The sequence below is a fragment of the Coturnix japonica genome, chromosome 6 (assembly GCF_054131305.1).
Source record: "Coturnix japonica strain WE chromosome 6, WE-NBRP24, whole genome shotgun sequence".
NCBI lineage: Eukaryota > Metazoa > Chordata > Aves > Galliformes > Phasianidae > Coturnix > Coturnix japonica.
In genome coordinates, this window is record NC_140668.1 from 18,199,176 (window position 1) to 18,219,337 (window position 20,162).

The 20,162-nt window shown below is 38.8% G+C and overlaps 1 protein-coding gene and 1 long non-coding RNA gene across 3 annotated transcripts; both read left to right on the plus strand.

Moving 5' to 3' along the window:
• The first annotated feature begins 823 nt into the window (after positions 1 to 823).
• LOC146760430 (kinesin-like protein KIF20B) lies at positions 824 to 16,179 on the plus strand. Of its 2 annotated transcripts, none has more exons than XM_085551595.1 (10): positions 824 to 1,193; positions 1,689 to 1,750; positions 1,954 to 2,073; positions 3,293 to 3,488; positions 5,937 to 7,140; positions 7,580 to 7,718; positions 8,448 to 8,570; positions 8,967 to 9,128; positions 14,330 to 14,449; positions 15,958 to 16,179. In XM_085551595.1, the coding sequence occupies exons 1-10, from the start codon at positions 1,001 to 1,003 to the stop codon at positions 16,162 to 16,164; spliced, it is 2,526 nt and encodes an 841-aa protein (XP_085407721.1). In that variant the 5' UTR covers positions 824 to 1,000; the 3' UTR covers positions 16,165 to 16,179. The 2 variants fall into 2 exon arrangements, with proteins under 2 accessions (XP_085407721.1, XP_085407722.1); XM_085551596.1 differs by having other exon boundaries at positions 5,940 to 7,140.
• A 1,141-nt stretch (positions 16,180 to 17,320) lies between these two features.
• Positions 17,321 to 19,641, plus strand: LOC146760431 (uncharacterized). Its single transcript, XR_014947706.1, has 3 exons — positions 17,321 to 17,531; positions 18,069 to 18,211; positions 19,222 to 19,641. It is a non-coding gene; the product is annotated as an uncharacterized LOC146760431 (long non-coding RNA).
• The last annotated feature ends 521 nt before the right edge of the window (positions 19,642 to 20,162 follow it).

A 20,162-nucleotide genomic window follows, 5' to 3' on the forward strand; every position in this document is an offset into this window, starting at 1 on the left:
AAAGATTGGGTCTCTGTCTTGTTGGTGGGCGGAGACATAGCAGTGATTTTGTCAATCACATCTGCTGGGATGTGTCGATGCCCATCTTGCCATTTTACACCTAAGAACTGGATTTCCTGGGCAGACCCCTTCACCTTGCTGCGCTTAATGGCAAAACCAGCTTGCAAAAGAATTAGGATTATCTGTTTTCTTTTCTTGAAAATCTCTGCTGCTGTATGGCCCCACACGACAATATCATCAATATACTGCAAGTGTTCGGGAGCAGTAAAATTATTCATGCTTTATATGATGTTATGATGTGGAATACTGATAGCAAAATTACAAAATTATTAAACCATGACACCCTGGTATTTTTCTTTTTTTTTTTCTTAAATATTTTCCTTTTTACTATTTAAATGTTATGGGCACATCTTATAGAAACACAAGGCTGTTTACAAAGAAGTGCATGCTGTGTTGCTGTATGATGAGCAAGATACATCTATTCTTCATCTAGCAGGAATAGTTGCTGAGCCTTAAGAACAGTTTCAGAAAGCTTTGGGAATTTGGGCGTTTTCCTTGTTTCTGCAACACAAAATGAAAATTTACGCTGTATACAAAGAAAAGGGGAGTCCGAACTTGTACGTTAAATTTGAAGGAGAACAATCTGGGGTAATATTTAAAAAAAAAAAAAAAAAAAAAAAAAAAAAGGGAGCGTGGTCATCAAATACTATAAAATATATTAGCTGTTACTAGAATGCCACTTATCTTCCCCCCATACGAATCACTGTCATGTTGTATGTGAATTTGTGAGGTGGGTTTTGAAGCTGAAATTAAAAACTTCTTGTATGGCTGTGTTCATAGTGGCTATCCAGACTATCTGAAGAAATAACAGCTATTATGTAGTCAGCTATTCACCAGTTTTAACTGATTATAAATTACGTTTCAGGGTGGAGAACATAGCATAGTGCCTGACACCTGTGTTGATCCTGAGGGCATTCTTGATTCTGTGCATTATGATGTCATGGATATTAAAGAGCAAGCTGAGGCAGCACATAGTTCCATTGTATCCCTGGAGGACCCGAAGGAAGATACTGGCTGGTTTGAAAAGCAGCTGGAGAAAACTAACTTTGAACTGATGGAGACCAAAGAAGAGCTAACAGAGAAAAACACCAAACGACTTAAAACTGAAGAAGAGCTGATGCAGAAGAACAAAGGTGAGTTATGCGATGTGAAAGGTAGAAGACAGAAATAGTTGATTAATATAAAATAGAAATAACCAGTTTGAGTAGGAATTAGAGGAGATGTTCTACCTTTGGAACCATAGCCTGTAGATAAGTGATAGTTTGTTCCTTGTGTATATTCAGGTTCAGCAATTCCACGGTTTTTGGTTATTTCTTTTCTTTTTTCCTCCCTCTCCTTTAAACTGCAACTAGCAGCTTTACGCTTTCGTAAGTATGGGGTTAAATGTCTATATCTTGATTTTTACTTTTATATTGTAATCTCTACTCTTCTTTATTTCTTGTTGATGCAATGTTTTCGTTCCAAGAAATATAGAAAACTTTTGAATCACTCCAAATAAGTGAAGACCACATGCAAATTAATTAATCTGTTCAAAAGCTACCTAAACATTAGAATATCTGGAAAAATTGATTACTTAATAAACTATCTATTGGCTACTTATGTAATACAACCTTTTCTGTGTGTTACAGACTTTGAAATGCAGATGATTAAATTGGATGAGTCTGTTGAGCAACTTAAAGAAGCAACTGAGGTAACTTTATCAAGAAGATGTTGTGTAAAATTATTTTAATACCAACTTGTGGTATTTTAAAATGCTATTCCAGTAGGCTCCATTAATAGATTTCTTACCGAGCTTAGCTTAACTGAATTTGCCTTTAATGCATTGTGTAATTCAGCTACTTAACACTACATTAGAAACTGATGACTGAATTTTTTTTATTTTTTATTTCTAAGAAAATGAATGCACAAAATGAAAGGGTTCGAGAGCTAATGGACATCGTGGTGCAGAAAGATGACATTATTACAGAGCTACAAGACTTAAAATCTCATTTAGAGGAAAAAGTAAAAGATTATGTGAGTTTTACACATCTCCATATCCTTATACAAAAAAAGAAAAACACTAATTCTATGCTTGTAATCAACACATTTTTGGAAAACTGATTTTCTGTATGTAGCTGGTACTCGCTTGAAATTGTAAACAATTCAAATTTATCTGAAGGTAGTTGTTGTTAACACAAACAACAAAAATATCAGCGTGTTCCACTAACTCCTGCCTCACACTCCTACATCAGAGGAAGAGCAACAGTAAAAGTATGTTGAGTAGAGTTGGAAGTACGAGTATGAATGGTCAGGATATCTCCACGTTCTATGCAGTCCATAAAACTTTATCCTGACTAATGTACTGCGAGCTACTGAATATGTGAAGACTAGCTTGATTAAGTATGTGTGCATACCACTTCTGGTGGTTTTTGTTCATTTTTTGATGTTTGGTAGCCTGAAGTAGCTCTGAAAACATTTATAGTTAATTCTGTCACTCAGATCTCTAACCTTGTAAGCTTAGCAACTTGACCCTTCTTAGTCTTTGACTGTCTGCATCACTGCAACTTAGTATTTCCATGGTATTAAAGCTGACTGTGATGAGTAGTCATGTCCTCACCTATTACTTCTTCCAAGAACAAGGCTCCAACTCTATCTGTGAGATTGTGTGGCCTGAACACTTCTGAGGCTTTTCTTTTCATAAGCTACTAAAGATGAATAATCAGTCCTTGGCAGTGCCAGCATGGCTTAACAATCGTCATCTTGTAAGTAAGGAAGCTTCACTTGTGGTCAAGGACACAATCTAAAATATGCGTGACAGAGCTGACTAAGCTTTAAGGTTGGATTATATCTGTCACGATGAAAGTGATTTTAGCAGCTTAGCAGAAGTGTGATGTGATGAACTTGTATGAGAGCTGACCATTTGCTCTTTGACCATGTTTGTAATTTTGTTGACTTCTTGGAAACAGGAAATTCTTTGATAAACTGGTAAACTCTTGATTGTGTGCAAGTCTTTTACTTTGTAACCTGCTAGGCTCTTGCTTTCCCTTGTATACTCTACCGAGTATTGCACTTGTCATTATCTGAAGGTGTACTTGTTCTGTCTGCTATTGAGATTTGTAACTGATGTCTATAGAGTCACCGGGTAAATATTTTAGCTGTATGGTTTTGTGTAAATATTTGCCTACAGAAGATTACTGAGACTTAAGTGCTCCTTTTGTTAAGCTTCAATGTAACTGATCTTATATCAATACAGGAAAAGACTACCTACCATTTAACTACCATTAAAGCAGAACCGGCAGAAGAGAACACTAATAAAGGAACTGAAAGCAGCCAATTTTCAGTGCTTTCAGTTAAAGCACTGAAACAAGATAAAACTGAGTTGGAAGTGGGAAGAAAGCGCAGTACTGATGAAGATAAGCCTACTGTGGAAGAGCCACCTCCAAAGAAAGGTACAGTTTCTTCCATCGTTGAACAGGGTGTCTTCCAAAACAATAAATTGCTTCCTATTCCGGATAGGAAGCAAAAGGCTGTGAAGCACGTTACCTTATAGTATAAGGAGAAAAGCCACTGTGTTAAACTGTAAATAGAAGTAACTGTTATGTAAATATCCCTTTTTCAGAAGGTCCTATGCTGTTCATTTTTGAATGCTTAAGAATAAAAGTTTTTGCACTATTTTTTTCCTTTTTGCTGCTTTTTCCTCATCTGTTGATGCACTTGCAGATTTGGTAATAGTTTTAAAGTAGTTTCTTTAGGATTGTTTCAACTGCTGTTGCTGATCTTCTGAGTAGCATCCGCTGCTCAAGTGCTTTTTTTTGTTTGTTTGTTTTGTTTTTCCTGAAGCAACTATCAAAATTGTTGACGACCTGCTAATTGCTCGCTCATGGGCAATATTTGAGCAAAATGGTTTGGATAAGCTCTGATGCATTTAACTTCACTTCTGGGCACAGCTGAGCATCAGTGTTCCTAGAATTACGGAAGGCATATACAATGTAGAAGGGAAAATCTAAAACTTAGCTGTATTCCCTTCCTTTCTTGTATTCCTCTTGCAAAATATGTGCAAGGGAGAAAGTCAAGGCCTTCTTTGGATGAGATGCTGTTCTTGGATGATTTGTCCCTGCTGCCTTTATTTGGCATAAATATTGAATCCTAATGTGACCACTGAATGGCATCACATATAAGCATCTTACCAGAGACTGAGGGAGGGATGTGGACTCCTCCATACTCCAAATAGTAGTGGGTTTGTTCTAATCATATGACCAAAGCTCTCATTTAAAAATTAATGACAGCAATGCTCCACATAGGAATTAAAATGGGTAGCTGATAGTCACAATGTCAGCATGAAGTTTTCTGTTAAGAAGTACTGAGTATTCAATCATGTTAAAATTTTCTTCTATTTGTGAGTATTAATAGCATCCAATTTCAAAAACTGCTTAATATATATTCTTTAGCTATGTTAAATATACACAGTAGAACAATGAGTACAGGTATGTTGTGCTGGTTCTTTTGTAGAATTAGTTATATAAGTAGCACGAGCAAAAGTGTTTTAGGAGATGCTAGGTTATCTCAGCTTCAAGTTCAGGGTATTTACACCATTCTCTGAGCTTTTAGGTCTTGTTTCCTATGCTCTGTAATAATGCTTTTTCCCTACTTCCTGTGTAAGGAGCTTCTAGACTGAACATTACACATCTTCTCCCTAGTCTTATTTATCTTGCTTTAGTGCTTGCTTGTTGTTTTCAGCATAAAGTGTTTAGATTACTTATAAATCATATTCCCCTCACTAGTGTTGCTGGGAGCAGCAGTCAAAACCCAAAACCTGGTTTGGGGTGGAATATGCCACTGCTGTTTCTTCAGTATGACTTTTAAATCAGTTGAGGGCTGTATATAAAACTCCTTAGATGAGTTAAGAGGCTGTTTCCATGCAGTACATGTGAATCTGTATGTAATGCAGGCTGCACGTGGGCGCTATAAAATTCTGCATTTCTGTAGTTGTAGTAATAAAAGGACTGTACAAGAATCACCATTGAATATATTGTTGTGGTGACCCAATCCCTAGTAAGTCTTGACTTATATTTATTTTTTTTAATACTTAAAGTATGCATATTATGGAATGGACATAACTGGATTCTAAAGCAATGATGAAATACAGCAGAAGTCGCTTTTGATAGAAAGAAAATGCATGTGATTTTAGCTAATTGCTCACCAGTTAAAGAAAAAAACAGCCCCAAGCTAATGGAATATTTATGGAAACTTGAATCTGCAAATTTGTACAACTTTATGAGTGAACTTTATATGCAAAAGAGTAAGTGTGGACAGAAGTAGGAATCCTCATATTTTGTTTAGAGATGAACTGAATAAGAGAGACAGATATCAACACTTAAGTGATCAACTTGTCCAGGGTTTTATCTTTCTTTTGAAAGTAAGAGGACTGTGAGTTGGAATGAAATTTCTTAGAGAACTGTTTATCTACCATTTAGATGTAGATGGAGTGATTCCTGGCTGCCTTATAGGGATTGCTGAAGCACGGAAGATAGAAAGAATATAGCTGTGAATTATCTATCTCGTTCCCATGTTTCTTAAATCTAATTAGATTTTCTACTGGTGTGGAGTTGAAGGTTTGAGTAGTGCCATGGTAAACGTGTTCTTCCAGCCTGAAAACCTTTTGCTCTTAATTCTGTATAGAAATCTGAGGCACCTGATTACGTGTTCAGAGGACTTTAATTCCTTCACTAGTATCAAATACTATGTGATGTGAGGGTATGGCTTGCATATTACGACAGTGTTTCACTTAGAAGTTGCTACTTGGTGTTGTGAACTGCTATGTAATAATGATTTTAATCAATCTGAGCTACATTCCTTTTCCCCTTTTTTTTTGGTTTGTTTGTTTGTTTGTTTTACAGTAGTTGTAAATGAGAGAAAGAAAAAGAACACTGTAGAGCAAAGGACAATTGAACACATGAAACAAAAGTGCTCCGCGTACCGAAAGGAAGTACTAGCACTGAGGGAAAGAACTGAAATCTTGGAACATCATTTAACTGTGCTTGAAGAACAATGCAGAAGAGAAAAAAATAAAAAAGAAGATTTCAGTAAGCAGGTAACAAGCCTGCGTATTCAGCTTTCTTTTTCTGAAGAAACAGCTGATGTCCTCCGTGAACAAATTCTGCAGGGTCAAGCTGACTATCGGGAAATTGCTTCTGAACTGGATGAACAGAAATCTATAAATATGACACTTGAAAACAAAAATGCCCAACTAACTAACAACATAGAAGTTGCCAAAGAATATATAATTGATAAAGTGTCACAAGTAAAAGAAATGCGGACCAAATTAGATGAATTATACAAATGTCACTTAGAGTTTCACGCCATCGGTACTGACTTTGTCAGTGTAAAGGATTCCTCAGACTGTGAAAAAGATGAGCCAGGGACATCTCAAATTAGTTCTGCATGCATTCAGTCACAGACTTCTTCCATCTCAGATCTTGTGCAGGACCTCTCCTTTAACTATAGTCTTGAAAGGATTCGGGAAGTATGCAGAAGTATTGTTGATGTTTCCTCACAAAAATGTCAGCACATCAAAGCACTGCTTCAAGACAATGAAAACCTAAAGGCGGGACTGAATAATGCTGAAAATCATAATCGTCAACTTGTAATGAAGCTATGTGAGATTACAACTCACACTAGTCAGGAAGATGATCTTGTGAATCAGTTACATGAGCAAATAGAAAAGAAAACTCTGGAGTTTGAAGAAAAGACTGCAGAAGATCAGAGAGTGATTGCACAATTTCAGGAGGAAGTTGCCAACTGTGAGGTAAAAATAAGAGAGCTTGAATATCGCCTGGAGGCTTCCAAGACAATGGAAGACAATGTGTCAAAACTCAATGAATTACTTAAAGAAAAAGAATCTATTATTGTTAATCTGGAGACAGTTACAGCAACTCTGCAGGAGAAGTCTGCAAATGCAGACAAAAAGTTTGAAGAGTTAAGTAGCAAAAAAGCAAATCTGATTCAAGAAGTTATGCAGCTGAAAAACAGCTTGGAGCAGATGAAACATTCTCTTCGGGAAAAGGAAAAGAGTGAAATGGAGAAAGTGCAACGTATAGAATCGTAAGTAACCACTGAGTTAACTTAGAGCCCTTTGAGAATGAACTAGAGTTAAAAATAGTTAATGGGAACATCCCTTCGACTTAATGCATTTGCATGCTTATCAATGGCCAAACTACTACTTTAGGATGCTTTGGTATGCTACTTGAGTTCCAAGGGAAAACAGGAGTGTGCAAGGAAATAAAGAATAATATGGGGATTTCTGGTGGTTTTGTTGTCCATCCCTCAGAATAGCATCTGAATAATTTTTGCTTCAGAATCTGATTATGAGAAGCAAGCTGAAATTCAAAAGTAATTGTTTAAATCTTGTCACTGGTCTAGATAGATTTAAGAGTCTATTTACAAATAGAAACCAACAGGCAGGGCATGGATTAAGCTGTAATTGCTGTTTCCATGAGATGTGTAACAGTAATGTTCTTTGTCTCTTTATTTTTAACATAAGGCTAGAAAATATTCTTTCTGAGAGTTCTGCCCTTGTACTGAATTTGAAAAAAGATTTGCAGAGGAAAGAAGAAGAGTATGCAGATCTAAAAGGCAAACATTCTGATGCCGAGAAACAAATTCAGCAAGTACAAAGCGAGGTTTGTAGTCAACTGAGATATTTTTTTCTGTAAGATTATGCTTGGCTTTCTGCTGTTAAAACTTCTCAAACTTTAACTATGAAGCTGGAAATTTCACACTAGTGTGGCTAGCAGCAAATCTTAGGTAAAGTTGCCATTGAAGCTCTAGAGGGGACCACAAGTTAAAACATGGTTTCGCATAGATAATGAACAGAGGAAAGTAAAGTTGGTTAGTAGTCTGGAATAAGGTTTGTGAAGAGAATAGCTAATCTGCCTCTGGAGGGGACTTGTTATTATCTCTAAGTTACTGGTGACTTGCCATTGGTATCCGTGGTAACTCCAAAGCCTAAAACCTAAGTCTTGTGAAAAAACGCTGATAACTGGGAAGAAGAATGCTATTTACTTGAAGAGAAATAGACTAATTTCCAGAGGCTCTTTAATATAAGCATGTATATTTTTTTTCTTCAATTTCAGCTTCAGTGATGTTAATAGTTAAAATTTAATTATTAAACAAGTAGATATCTTAAAACCCATTTTGCAGGATCTTAGTCTGAAAGTTTATTGGGTGTGCTTGGGGTGGAAAATTGAAGCTTAAAAATGAATTCATGTCTTCCTTGGTAACCTTGCACTTGCTGTCGTTTTCCTACTCAGCACTTGTTTGTGAATTCCTCTTTATTTAACAAAGAAGTATTTGGCCAGGTTGGATTACAGAAGTCTTTTAATGAACCGTGAGCTGTGCTTACATTACAGGTGTCCACGATGCGTTCTGTGGAGGAATCCCTCAGGAACAAGATGGAAGAACTTGAAAGGATTAATAACCAGTTTAAGGATGAGCTGGATTATAAAGACTATACTATCCAACAACTTAAACAGGTATTTTTCTTGCATCATTCATTTAATAAAAATTAAGAGCACCTTTTCCAAGCAACAGGAAAAAGGTCAAAAAAAAAAAAAATTGGAGCAAAATGAAAGTGGCCAACTGAAATTAGCGGTAGACCATGAAAGATATTCAAATAATTAGTCACTACAGAGCACTGGCAGATTGCTTTAAATACAATAATCTGCATAGTAAATACATATGTAATACATGCATGTAACCTGATCTTGTTGAGTGACATCACGATATGTTAATTGAAATGTCTTACCATAAACTCTTTTTATCAGCTTGAATCCTTATTTACGCTATATGAAAAACTTATTAATTCTAGTCTGTCTTAAAGATTCTGCTTGTTTCTACTGTGTATGCTTTTCTTTCAACATGAAATATAGGAGCTGGAGGAAAAGGACCATAATCTTCAAAAGTGGCGTGAGGAGAGAGATCAGTTAGTAGAAGATTTGGAAGAACAGCTCAAAACTTTGGCTTCTAATGCCATACAAAAAGAGACAGAAATAGCAGAACTGAGACAATCTGCCTTAAAGGATTCAAGCAAGGTCAGCTCTCCTTTCCTCCTACCTGATTAGCTACCCATAAATTCTGTAAGACTCCTGTACCTGCTCTTTGTATTCTGGGTGTGGTTCTGTTCTTGAACACTGTCGTATTGACATCATGTGCAACTAACCAAAAAAAGCACCAGCTTTTATTTTTGTTCTTCAGAAACAGAATTTCTGTTAATTACTAAAATTTCAATTTTTTCAGTAGTTCAGATAAGCAGATGTCAGTTTGATGCTTATGATCCTACAATCATACTGGACATCTGTAGCTTTTTCTGATAATTCACAGCATTTCCGGATCCCAAGCTAGGCTCAATACTCAGACAGTAGTTCTGTCTCAGGTTTCTTACTTTCTTTGCTTTCTCTGAGGTTGTATCTACAATGGCATGAAAAGACAGAAGGGGACGTGGAGAGAGATTAAGGGAAGCATCAAAAAGCAGAGGGGGGATGATCTCTGGAAGTTGCATTTCTTATTTCAACATCCAGCTTTTAATCAGGATAGCCAATCTAAGCCGTAGCATAGAATTTCAGAAGCTAAACAGAAGACTAAATGAGTTGTGCTCTTTTGAGAATGTTTGGATTCACTTTCTCTGAGAAGAAAGATGTTCTCATAGCAAAACTTCCCCTACAACTGCCGACTTTCTCACAGTACCGAGGATTTGGGAACAAATAAAAGCTCGGGTTATTATATCTTAAGAGAGATGAAGGCTGAAGCACATAAGTAAAATAGAAGAATCAAAATATATTGTATTACAACTTCCCAGGCAATTCTGTGACTACTGCACTTGTAACAGTGACCGTACAAATCCGTGAAATGTTACTGTTCCTGAATAGTTAACTGTTCTAGCCTGCAATTCTAAAACTGATGCTACTAAGTAATTGCAATACTGCTTGTGTGTGTTAATTCCTTTTGCCAATCCCACAACTCAGCAGTTTTTACTGTTTATTAGGATAATGCAACTGTGATAGAAGAGTTAAGAAAAGAACTGGCTGACAAAGATGACTTTATAAAGGAATTAAAACAACGCATTAACCACAGTAGCCCTCAGTGTTTGCCAGAAATACCTTTACTTGAAGAAAGACAAAGTAGAAGGAATGACTCTGTAAATGAAAAGGTATGATTATATCTATAGAAAGTCAGTACTTAACATCTTGTAAACCCCTTTTTGTTCTTCTGTTTTCCTAGGAGATACTGGAGCTGGAATCATTTTTCTTAGCATATAGTCCTTTAACTACATATTCAGTGATGAGTACTGTTGTATTAGGCGAAATCGGACCCTCGGGATGTAACGTGATAGGCCCTCCCCTGCTGGGTCATGCATATGTAAAAAAGATAAGGATGAAACTGGATACCTATATAAGGGACCCTCACATTCCAATAAACGCCATTTTACAGCTCACCATAATGGTGTAACAAACAGCTGTGACTTGGTCGGGGCCGTCGATACACATTCACAAAGGGACTTGACTTTCCAGGTTACCAGATCGAGGTAACAAATGGTGCCCCGTGTGAGGCAAAGTCCTGGAGGTGAGTGTGCGACGGCTAAAACCGCGCTGACGGACGCGGTATCCACGGTTCGAGCCCGTGGAAGCACTCTCGGTGGGGTGCAAAGGGGAATGCAGCGCTGCGCCTATCCTACGGCCGATAGTTCGTAGAAGACCAGGAAGACTTCAGGTCTCTGGGTAAATGTATTCCGTCATTAGAGTAGTATTGCAACTTTGTAAAACCTACTATGGTAGGAAAGCTACGCCTTCTAAGAAGGACATTGCAGTCGTCATTAGTTGTCTTGAAAAGGAGAGGGAGCTTTCCTCTCCTCGGGTGATTTTGGATCACAATAAGCGGGACTCTTTAACTTTTTCGCTCTGTGAGCGCGCAATGAATGAGCAGAAAGATGCTGAGTTCAAAACGTGGGGGTTGGTGCTTGGGGCGCTGAAAGCGGCTCGGAAAGGGAAGACTCGGCTTGGGGCTGCTTTGGGAATTGGGTCGGGAGGCTTTTTCTCTTGCAGATGTGAGGATTTGAAAGACAAAGACAAGGTGGCGGGAGCCATCCAGACCGCACCCATCACTCCGGCTGAACAACGAGCAGATGGCCCCGTCCAGCAGCATTCCACACATTCCACATCCTTATCTCTTGACCAGGAGAAGCCTTCCTCTGAGGCCCCATATCGGTATCCAAAGCAACCGGTATCTTCTGCACTCCTTCGCCCATCCTTGGGGGTGGGGAAGGGGAGTGAGCAGGGGCGGGAGGATGGGTCCCTTCCTCGAGATGGGATGGGTTGTGGGTGTGGTTCCGCCCCATGGGGCGGGGTGGATAGGACTAACCAAGATGGAAGCCAATCCGCATCAGCGAGGGCGGAGGCGGAGGCGTTCCTAATCATCATAATTTTTCCCCAAGAGGGTGGGCTGCTGGTCCAGCTCTACCTGGGGGGAGGGAGAAGGGAGAACAAGAGCGACCAAGTCTCGGATTGGTCAAAGATAAGGGAGGCATTCCTTTTTATCGTTAACTGGAGGCCTGGTCAGGGGGCCCCGGGCTCGAGTGGAGTCTCTGAAGCTGAAACAAGACCAGCTGACGAGCGAGCCACGGCAGCCCGAGTTGGAGTCGGTTAAACTCCTGCTGACAACTTGGAGGAGAGGAAGAATGCTTAGGATAAACTGTATTGATTATTGTCACTGTCTTTGTGATTGTTAAATGTTTATGGTATATGAAAGTATAAATGCAAATGATATATGGAACTGTTAATGTTATAGGGATGTGTAAACATGAATGTTATATGGAAGTGTAATTGATGGTACGAGTAGTGGAATTATGAAAAACAAAAAAACGGGAAAAAGGTTACAGAAGAACAGTGAGTTAAAATATTGAATGTGATCTGCTCTAGCCAGAGAAGTTTAAGTGCCAGCAAGAGAACGCAAACCCCCGCGCTGCCCCCCCTCACTGCTTACCCTCCCCCGCCCCTCGGCTCCGCCGCTTGCGAAAGTAAACAAATCGTTACTTCTGAATGGGGACAAAAGCAAGACATTAGAAGTATCTCTTGCTAGTCGGAGCAAGAATGCCTTCATTTTCTCCCAATAATATACACATTTAGGGGACTAGGGTAGGGACTTGGACAAATTTGTTGATGGAGCTTGAAATTGTATGGAGGGGGAATTGTGGTGGTGGAGTTGGGAGGAACGGTGGCAGCTGTACTAGAGCAGGTCCTGAAGATCCCAGGATGAGTTTTGCCCGTAGTGGGCTGAATGCAACGTGCACACAGCAGTGCAAAGATATTTGTTTTCTGACAGTTTCAGGTGCATCTCACTCTATACTGCATCAAGAATTATTACCCATAGATGATTTTTGTAACAATAGTAGGAATAGGTCAACAAGAAAAAGCTTACCAATTAAATAAAGAAAGGAAGCTATGGGAAGCAAGTAACAAACAATAGGAATAAGTAACTGTAGCTCTAAATAACTTTTCTGAGTAGTTTGTATTGTAAAGAGATCTAATATAGTGGTTTGTTATCTTTTAAGAACAGGTGTTTCATCTGGGCTCTGTATCATGCACTGGCCATGCATATATGGAGTACATGTGAAAAAAAAACCTGCACAGGAGAGAATCTGTGATGGGTGAGAAAGGCAAAGTGCACTTTGAAGCAGGGGACGCCCTGCTGGCACTGCCTATCGCATCCATCACTACTGTGTTCCTTCTCTCTCCTTTTGGTGGTTTGCCACCTCATAGTTATCGATAAGTAATAATACATTAGCTTAGGAATTTTCATTTATAGAATTGTCTAAAATGAATGCTTGAATGAGTGTGTATATGTCAACTCAAAAAATTATGACGTTACATGTAATCTTCTGTTTAGTGTATTATCAGTGAAGGTTTTGATTGAGTGATGGTTATGTTAACATTTAAGTCCCCTGCAGCTCAGCGACACTGGGCCACTGCCATCGTGGTCCTTGGTGTGCTGCGACACTTCGAGACAGACAATAGCACGTGCTTCATCTCGAGATCTACTCAAGGAGCATTGGGGAATATCTCACTCGACAGGCATCCCTGGGAATTCCCAGGGACAAGCATTGTGGAAAGGGCCAACCGTCTCCTGAATGACAAGATACGTGTCCTTGGGGAGCGGGAAGGTCACAGAGAATAGAGCTGCAATAGATTTCCTGCTGCTGGCTCAAGAGGCACAGGTGCAAGGACTTTGAATGAGAAAATGGAGTTCCAGCAGATATATGAGAAGCTTTGAGCAGAAGGATGAACTGTATAATATAGCCCAAGATGCCTTGAAAATACTAACTAAAGAAGCACTAACATTATTACACACTGCACCACATACCTCTGCATGTTTACGTCACTTTTTAAATAACTCACCACAAAAATTTATATAAGTACTAACACTTTTATATATTAGGATTAGGATCGGCACTTGCGTTCTAACGGGGCATGGTTTTGTTAAGCATGGGGAGGGGGAAATGTTGTATTAGGCGAAATCGGACCCTCGGGATGTAACGTGATAGGCCCTCCCCTGCTGGGTCATGCATATGTAAAAAAGATAAGGATGAAACTGGATACCTATATAAGGGACCCTCACATTCCAATAAACGCCATTTTACAGCTCACCATAATGGTGTAACAAACAGCTGTGACTTGGTCGGGGCCGTCGATACACATTCACAAAGGGACTTGACTTTCCAGGTTACCAGATCGAGGTAACAGAGTACTTGTTGGTTCTTTTTGTCTTCCACTCAAACATGAGCTCTCATCTTCTCAAAAATATTTTATTTACTAGAACACCATCTCTCTGTGTACATTATGGAACTTTTCCATGCAGTTTTCCATGTATTCGTATGTGGATGCTGAAGATTAGGCAGAGGTTTAGCCTTTGGTGTTCTAACATAGCAGCTGTGAGCGTGCAGAGTATGGGGGGAATGGATGACAAAACGACCAGCGTTACAGATTTTGTCCCTAAATAATGTCTCGCTTTCTCTCTTTTGGAGGCAGAATACTGCCTGAGACTGTTAGTGAGACCCAGTAGGGTGTATCTGAAGATCACACAATGAATAGATGTTACTACCTTCCCACACTTGTGCTGTGTTTCAGCTTACGTGTTCATGTGGCATCTGAGCTTGAGGTTTTACACTGTAACTTTAGAAAACTCGAGATATTTTGGAGGTCTAATGCATAGCCTAATCTTTACTCCTTTTAAATATTTACAGCCTAGGAAACAACAAAGCAAAACTAAAACTGGAGAAAGTATTCCATTAAGATGCAAAGCTGAAGACAATTATTTGTCGCATCGATGTACTAGGAGCCTCACTTCATTAAATGAATCTGAGGTTAGTATGAAACTTCAGATCTGAAAATGTTGTGATTGTATTGCTTTTGACAAGGAATGAGTAGGAAAAGATCTCATGTTCTCTAAACAATTCCCAAGTTTTAATTTATTTATCCCTTTCAAGGTGATCAGATCACCTGTTTTTATAGCCTTTGATAGGAATAAAAGCTGTTGAAACAATTGTGTGATGAATTTTTGTCAGGTGCTGTTGAAAACTCTCCTCATGTTAATGCTTATGAAGTGGCTCATGATTAGATAAGTTACTTGGAAAAAATTCATGGAGCCACTGAAACGGGCACAGCAAATTGAACTTATTTTCTTCCTCTGCAGGATTTCTGGACATTGTTTTGTTAGCAGTTGATGTTAATCATTCCTATATAAGTTTTTAATTGCTAACTTTCATAAAATAGCAGTTACATATATTTTAAAAACAAAGTATTTATTAACCAACTTAATTCTTGGAAATACAGTGGGTGGTGATACTCCATTCAGATTCTTAGCAGAGCCTGATAAAGTGGCTCTGACTACTTTTTGTCTTTCTACAATCTTTGGTAACTTTTTGAGAGGAAGAAGACTCCCCTCAGGGGGTCGGAACAGTGTAAGTAGTAAAAGCTGCTAGTCTGTGTTTGGGACACTGGAGTTTGCTAGTTACTAGCAGCAGTAGAAGCAGCCATCTACCATTTTCTGATGTCCCCAGCAGCCTGTCTTCCATGTGTTCAACCAGCATCTGAACTCATTTTTGATATGCTAGCTGAATTCCTGCCATAGAGAAGGAGGAGTCCAGGTGATCTCAGTTCTGACTTTGTTGTTCCTGTTGAGAAAAACAGGATTGGGTGGATTGTGGACAGTAAGTGCTGCTGGGGAAATGCATACTGACATTTCCCTGTCACTTAGCTGTGCATTTGCTGCCATTTGACCATGAGCAGGTACATGGTAGCCTTCAGCTTAAGTACGGTGTCATTGCTTGAATGTCTGTATTCTCTCCAGGGAAAAGATAGCAATGGAGTTCTTCAATGAATTGCACTGGGCTTGCACCTTGCCAGCTGGACCTTACTTATGTAAATAACATCTCTAGTGTAGAAGAGGAAGGGCAAATTCCCTAAGATTAAGCTGGAAGTTAATCGAACACTTGAATCAAATGCTCCTGTTCCTGCCCAGTTCTGACGCAGCAGAGTTGAGATGAAGAAAATCGTGTCAGTTCTACCACCATTCTCTATTAAAAAAAAGTGTAGTTGTCTGTGCCCTTGAGAAAAAATGACTTGTAAAGTATCAGGCTCAGCTTAACATGGAGAACTTTTTTTGGGATCATAGATTGGAAATAATTTTAAATGTAACAAGTTCTAGGAAAGAAGGGTAAAACTCTGCTGTATCTGAAATAGACTCCTTCTGTTACAAGTGTTCTTACAGCAGGAAAATTGAATGCTTACATATCCTTTTCCAGATGCTTTATAGCTTTTTAATCTCACGGCTACCTTAACACTTGCACTTAAAATTCTTCTGTGCTATCAGGAGCATTTGGAAACTGTCCTCGACTCTTCTGGAGTGTCCGCAGAAAATGGCAAAACTAGTCGGTTCCCAAAACCGGAGCTGGAAATCCCACTGACACCTCTGCAACCTGATAAGATGGAGATAAAGCAGCACGGCAGCATGATACCTTTAGGAGTGAAAATGCCTAAGGCAAAAAAGAAAAGAAGTGATGACATGGATGAGGTATGACCTAGACCCAACAGAAAACAAAATATCTGATGCCTTTTTACCATTCTCATTTAAGCATTAAAAAAATGCTATTTCTACCTCAGTAAAGTAGTTGAAGAATTTAATCAATGAACTGCTTTAATGAACAAAACTAATAGCCAAGCTCAGTGATAATGGTTTAAGAGAAGGGAATTTCTCTTAACTCCATTGTGTATTTTCTTTGAAACCTGTAGACATAAATCAGCTTTTTAGACATCATGAGATGTCTAATACTGATATCTTAATGTCCTGTTTTTATAATTGAATGCTTATTTATTATTTGATTTACAGTGGAATAGTTACCACTAGCAGATACTTCCCTACTATTAGAAAAAGTGTTTAAAGTGTTCACTTTTGTGACATCAATTGTTCTTTCCAAAAGAATCATGGCTGAAACTTGTCTTATTTTCCCAGGATTTTGTGAAAAGTGAGAACACGAAAAATACAAAATCTGTCATGGCTTTTAATTCACCCTCTGCAAGTGACGAGAAAATGGTTGGTTTTTGTTCTAGTTTTGAAGCTAGCTTGGGACTTCCTGTAATTGTGTGGTCACACGAAAGAAGCAGTGTCTTATCCTTATGTGTATACCTGAATGGGAATCTTACATGCTTATGAGCTCTTCCTATTAAATTCCATAAGCTAACCAAAGGGCAAGTCAGTCTGTCCCCAGAGCGTGTAATGGCTGTACTGTGTAATGATTTGGAGGGAAGGATATTGCACATTGAATAGTTGGGAAGAGAAGCTTTAGTGTATTATCGTGTGCTTTTGTAAGTGAAGCCCTTGTATTAAACTAAGGTTCGTTTCATTAATATGCATGGCAGTTATTAAAAACAGATGTTCACATGTGATAGCAGTATCCTTGGCATGGTCAGAGTATGAGTAGTAGATTTTTCCCATCTGTTGTCTTCTGTTTTGTATGTTTGTTTATTTTATGTAATTAGAACAGCTTATGTAAGAAACAACTCCACCGCTTGGGAGCTACTTTTAAAGAAACTACTGCCTTATTAAGAAACTTTAAGAAACGTATGCCTTGAAATAGCTGAGATTTTGACAACTCCCTAAAGGGTATAAAATTGTCTACATTACTTGCCGTTGTGGTATCATCAGCATAATGAACAGAGGTGTCATAGTAAAGCTCAAAATGTCAACTTAAAATAACGTTGAACTAAAATGAAGTTTAAACAATGCTCTTGTTTCACATGTTCACATCTCTGTTGAACAGAAATCCGGAAAAGACTACTTCCTGAGAAAGCGAGTACATGCTTCAAGACTGACTAAAAAGAAGGATGAAACACTGCAAAAAGTTGGAGATTTTATTCAAAGCTCTCCTTCTATTATACACTCTAAAGGTTGGTGTAGAATAAGTTTTATTCCATGTTTTCTAGACATTGTAGAATGGCTTGTTTCTGCTGTAGGCTATTAATGTATGTGTTCTGAGACTTGTCTGCCATGTTAAGTTGTCCTTTGATTTATGAAGTAAATGCATTTATTCGTCTCTTCAGAGATTCATTATTACATTTGTGAAAACCTACAAGTATACAGAGAAAGTTGGTTCTGTCTTGTGCTTCTGTCAGCACGAAAGTTAGGCCTGTTGTTTAACTCCTGCTGAAGTTTCTGACTTCCAACGACTTCTGAGCCATGATTGTCTTTCATACTCCATTTTAATGCGTGCTTTAAGCTGCCATACCTGAAGCTATAAACAGTTTCAGCTATAGAAGCAATAAAGAACCTCGATGAACAAATACAATTTCTGAGTATTTTCACTTAAATTTTATGTGTCATTTATAAACCAAGTTTGTTACGAAGCTTTTTTTGCATTCAGTGATTTAAAGACTCACAAAACCAGTAAGTTGATTGGTTTATGTATCAAAACAAATTTCTTGTAGCCAAGAAGCTGATGTCAGCAGTAAGTTCTCCTAAATCAAACGAACCTGAAAGTCTCGAAGAAGGAGAGACCAAGCCAAAACGATGCAAAAGGAAGCTGTATTCCACTGTCGTTTCTGGCCCTCTAGATATACCTGCTTCTTCCGTAAGCGATTATACTGTAGTCTTGGCTTAAAATAAACTACTAAGGAGTCCAAACAGACTGGAGGTTTCATCTATTTGCAGGAGGAGGTTGAAAGTACTGAGGTATTTCTTTATTCTACCAAGTCATTCTTGTTGGTCTTCCTGCTGTTCTGTTTTATTTTGTGCTCAAAGATCTCTGTGTTTGGCTGGCTTACAGTTTACTAAGTAGGTGATGTAGCAATCACGGAGATGTCTTCTAATTTGGAATCATAGATAATTTCAGTGTGTCGGAGTGGGATTATTCTACTACACGCTTTTCTAGAGCACAACTTAGACAGCTTTTTAGGTATGCTTAAACTATGATCTCCTGTCTAAGCCAACTTGCAAAGGATCTGATGTGCCAGTTTCATGACTCTGTCAGCAGCTATTGTGCTAAGAACATTCTTGCTCTGTTGGAACTGCATCTTTTAATTATATTAGAGTCCTTTTTCTGTTCAGCATAGTGATCATTTGCCCATACTGTAATATCCCTCTGAATTTTTTGATGATTTGACGAATGATAGGGGCAGAAAAAATGTTATTTTTTTTTGTTAGAGGATGAAGAAGATGAGACAATTTCTTCTCTCACTGTAGTTCTGAGAACATGGAACTGAACCGAGAACTGAAATTCTGGGCAAGTCATAGCTACAGGGATTGAGGCTAAAAATGTTTTCTGAACGCTTCATGTTTCACAAAACAAGTATTATAATACTCTTTTGAAAACAAGTATTTCAAAATGAAAGCTGCCTTCAGGCTTTCCTCAGATGTGTATGCTTTTTTAAGATAAACAGGATTTTGTACATTCTCCATATTTGTTCCTTGTGATTAAGCTGCATTAAAATGATCTCGGTATCCCATAGTTTTCTGAATAAAATATAATAATCAAATGCCATTCTGAAATCCATTTAGGGGAAGAAATATGTTTGCGTGGGTCAAGAAGAGCTTGTCAGTCTTGTGTGAAAAGATGAGTAACTTTTGAAATGTTTTCTTCAGGAATCTGAGGAACAAAAGAAGGAAAGTGATCATCTGATCATCAAGCGACGGCTGAGATCCAGAACAGCTAAAAAACCTTGAAGAAGCGTGTTTGTTCCCCTTTCTCAGGACATACTTTTATCGTAGTATTAAAACTGGTTGTTAATAAACAGTAACAGTTACTCCGTTGTGTTCTTAAATTTGTATATAGGTGTTTGTTGCAGAACGGCGGGAGAAAAGCAGACGACCACACCTGTCATTGACATATGATCAGCGAATCTCATTTATTCCTTGGCTGCGTGTACCTTTATAATACGGATAATTAGCTCATACATATTGCAACATATCTCTGTTTCGTTCGATTTGTTGGCCTCAATTATATTATATTGTGTTATCTTGTATTTCGATATCATATTTAGTAAAGTAAGTTTTTCCTCCTTAGATTGCCGCTGTTTTATCCCATTCCCCTTTTCCCCCTCCTTTCCGGGCCCCGGGGGGGGGGGCCCACGGGGTGGCTTCCCCTGTCACAGGCATAGGTAAATCTAAGTAACCCGTGACACCATCCAAAGCCAATCTTCCCTCTTTCTGCCTGAAACTGTTTCCCCTCCTCCTATCCCAAGTGACCCTGCTAACAGCTTTAGAAAGCCTTCATGCAGCATGAAAACGTGCCTGTGAGCAAACAAGCAGAGAGAGCAGCAAGGATTGCTGTTGCACTGCGTCACGCCGCTCACTGCCCTCTCCTCCCTTACAGGTTTCAAATGGAATTGGTCCCCAAACTGCCGCCCCTGATACACCGCAAGTCCTCCGGGAGCTTCTCTGGGGCACGGAAGCCAAAAAAAGATGAGACTTTGCCACCTCTTTCCAAGGGCAGGAAAGGTAAAGTGGCTTCCAGCTCCTTTCCACGGCACAGGCAACCAACTGGAGGTGGGCAGTCTCTTGCTGACCATCATCCCAGGGCTCTC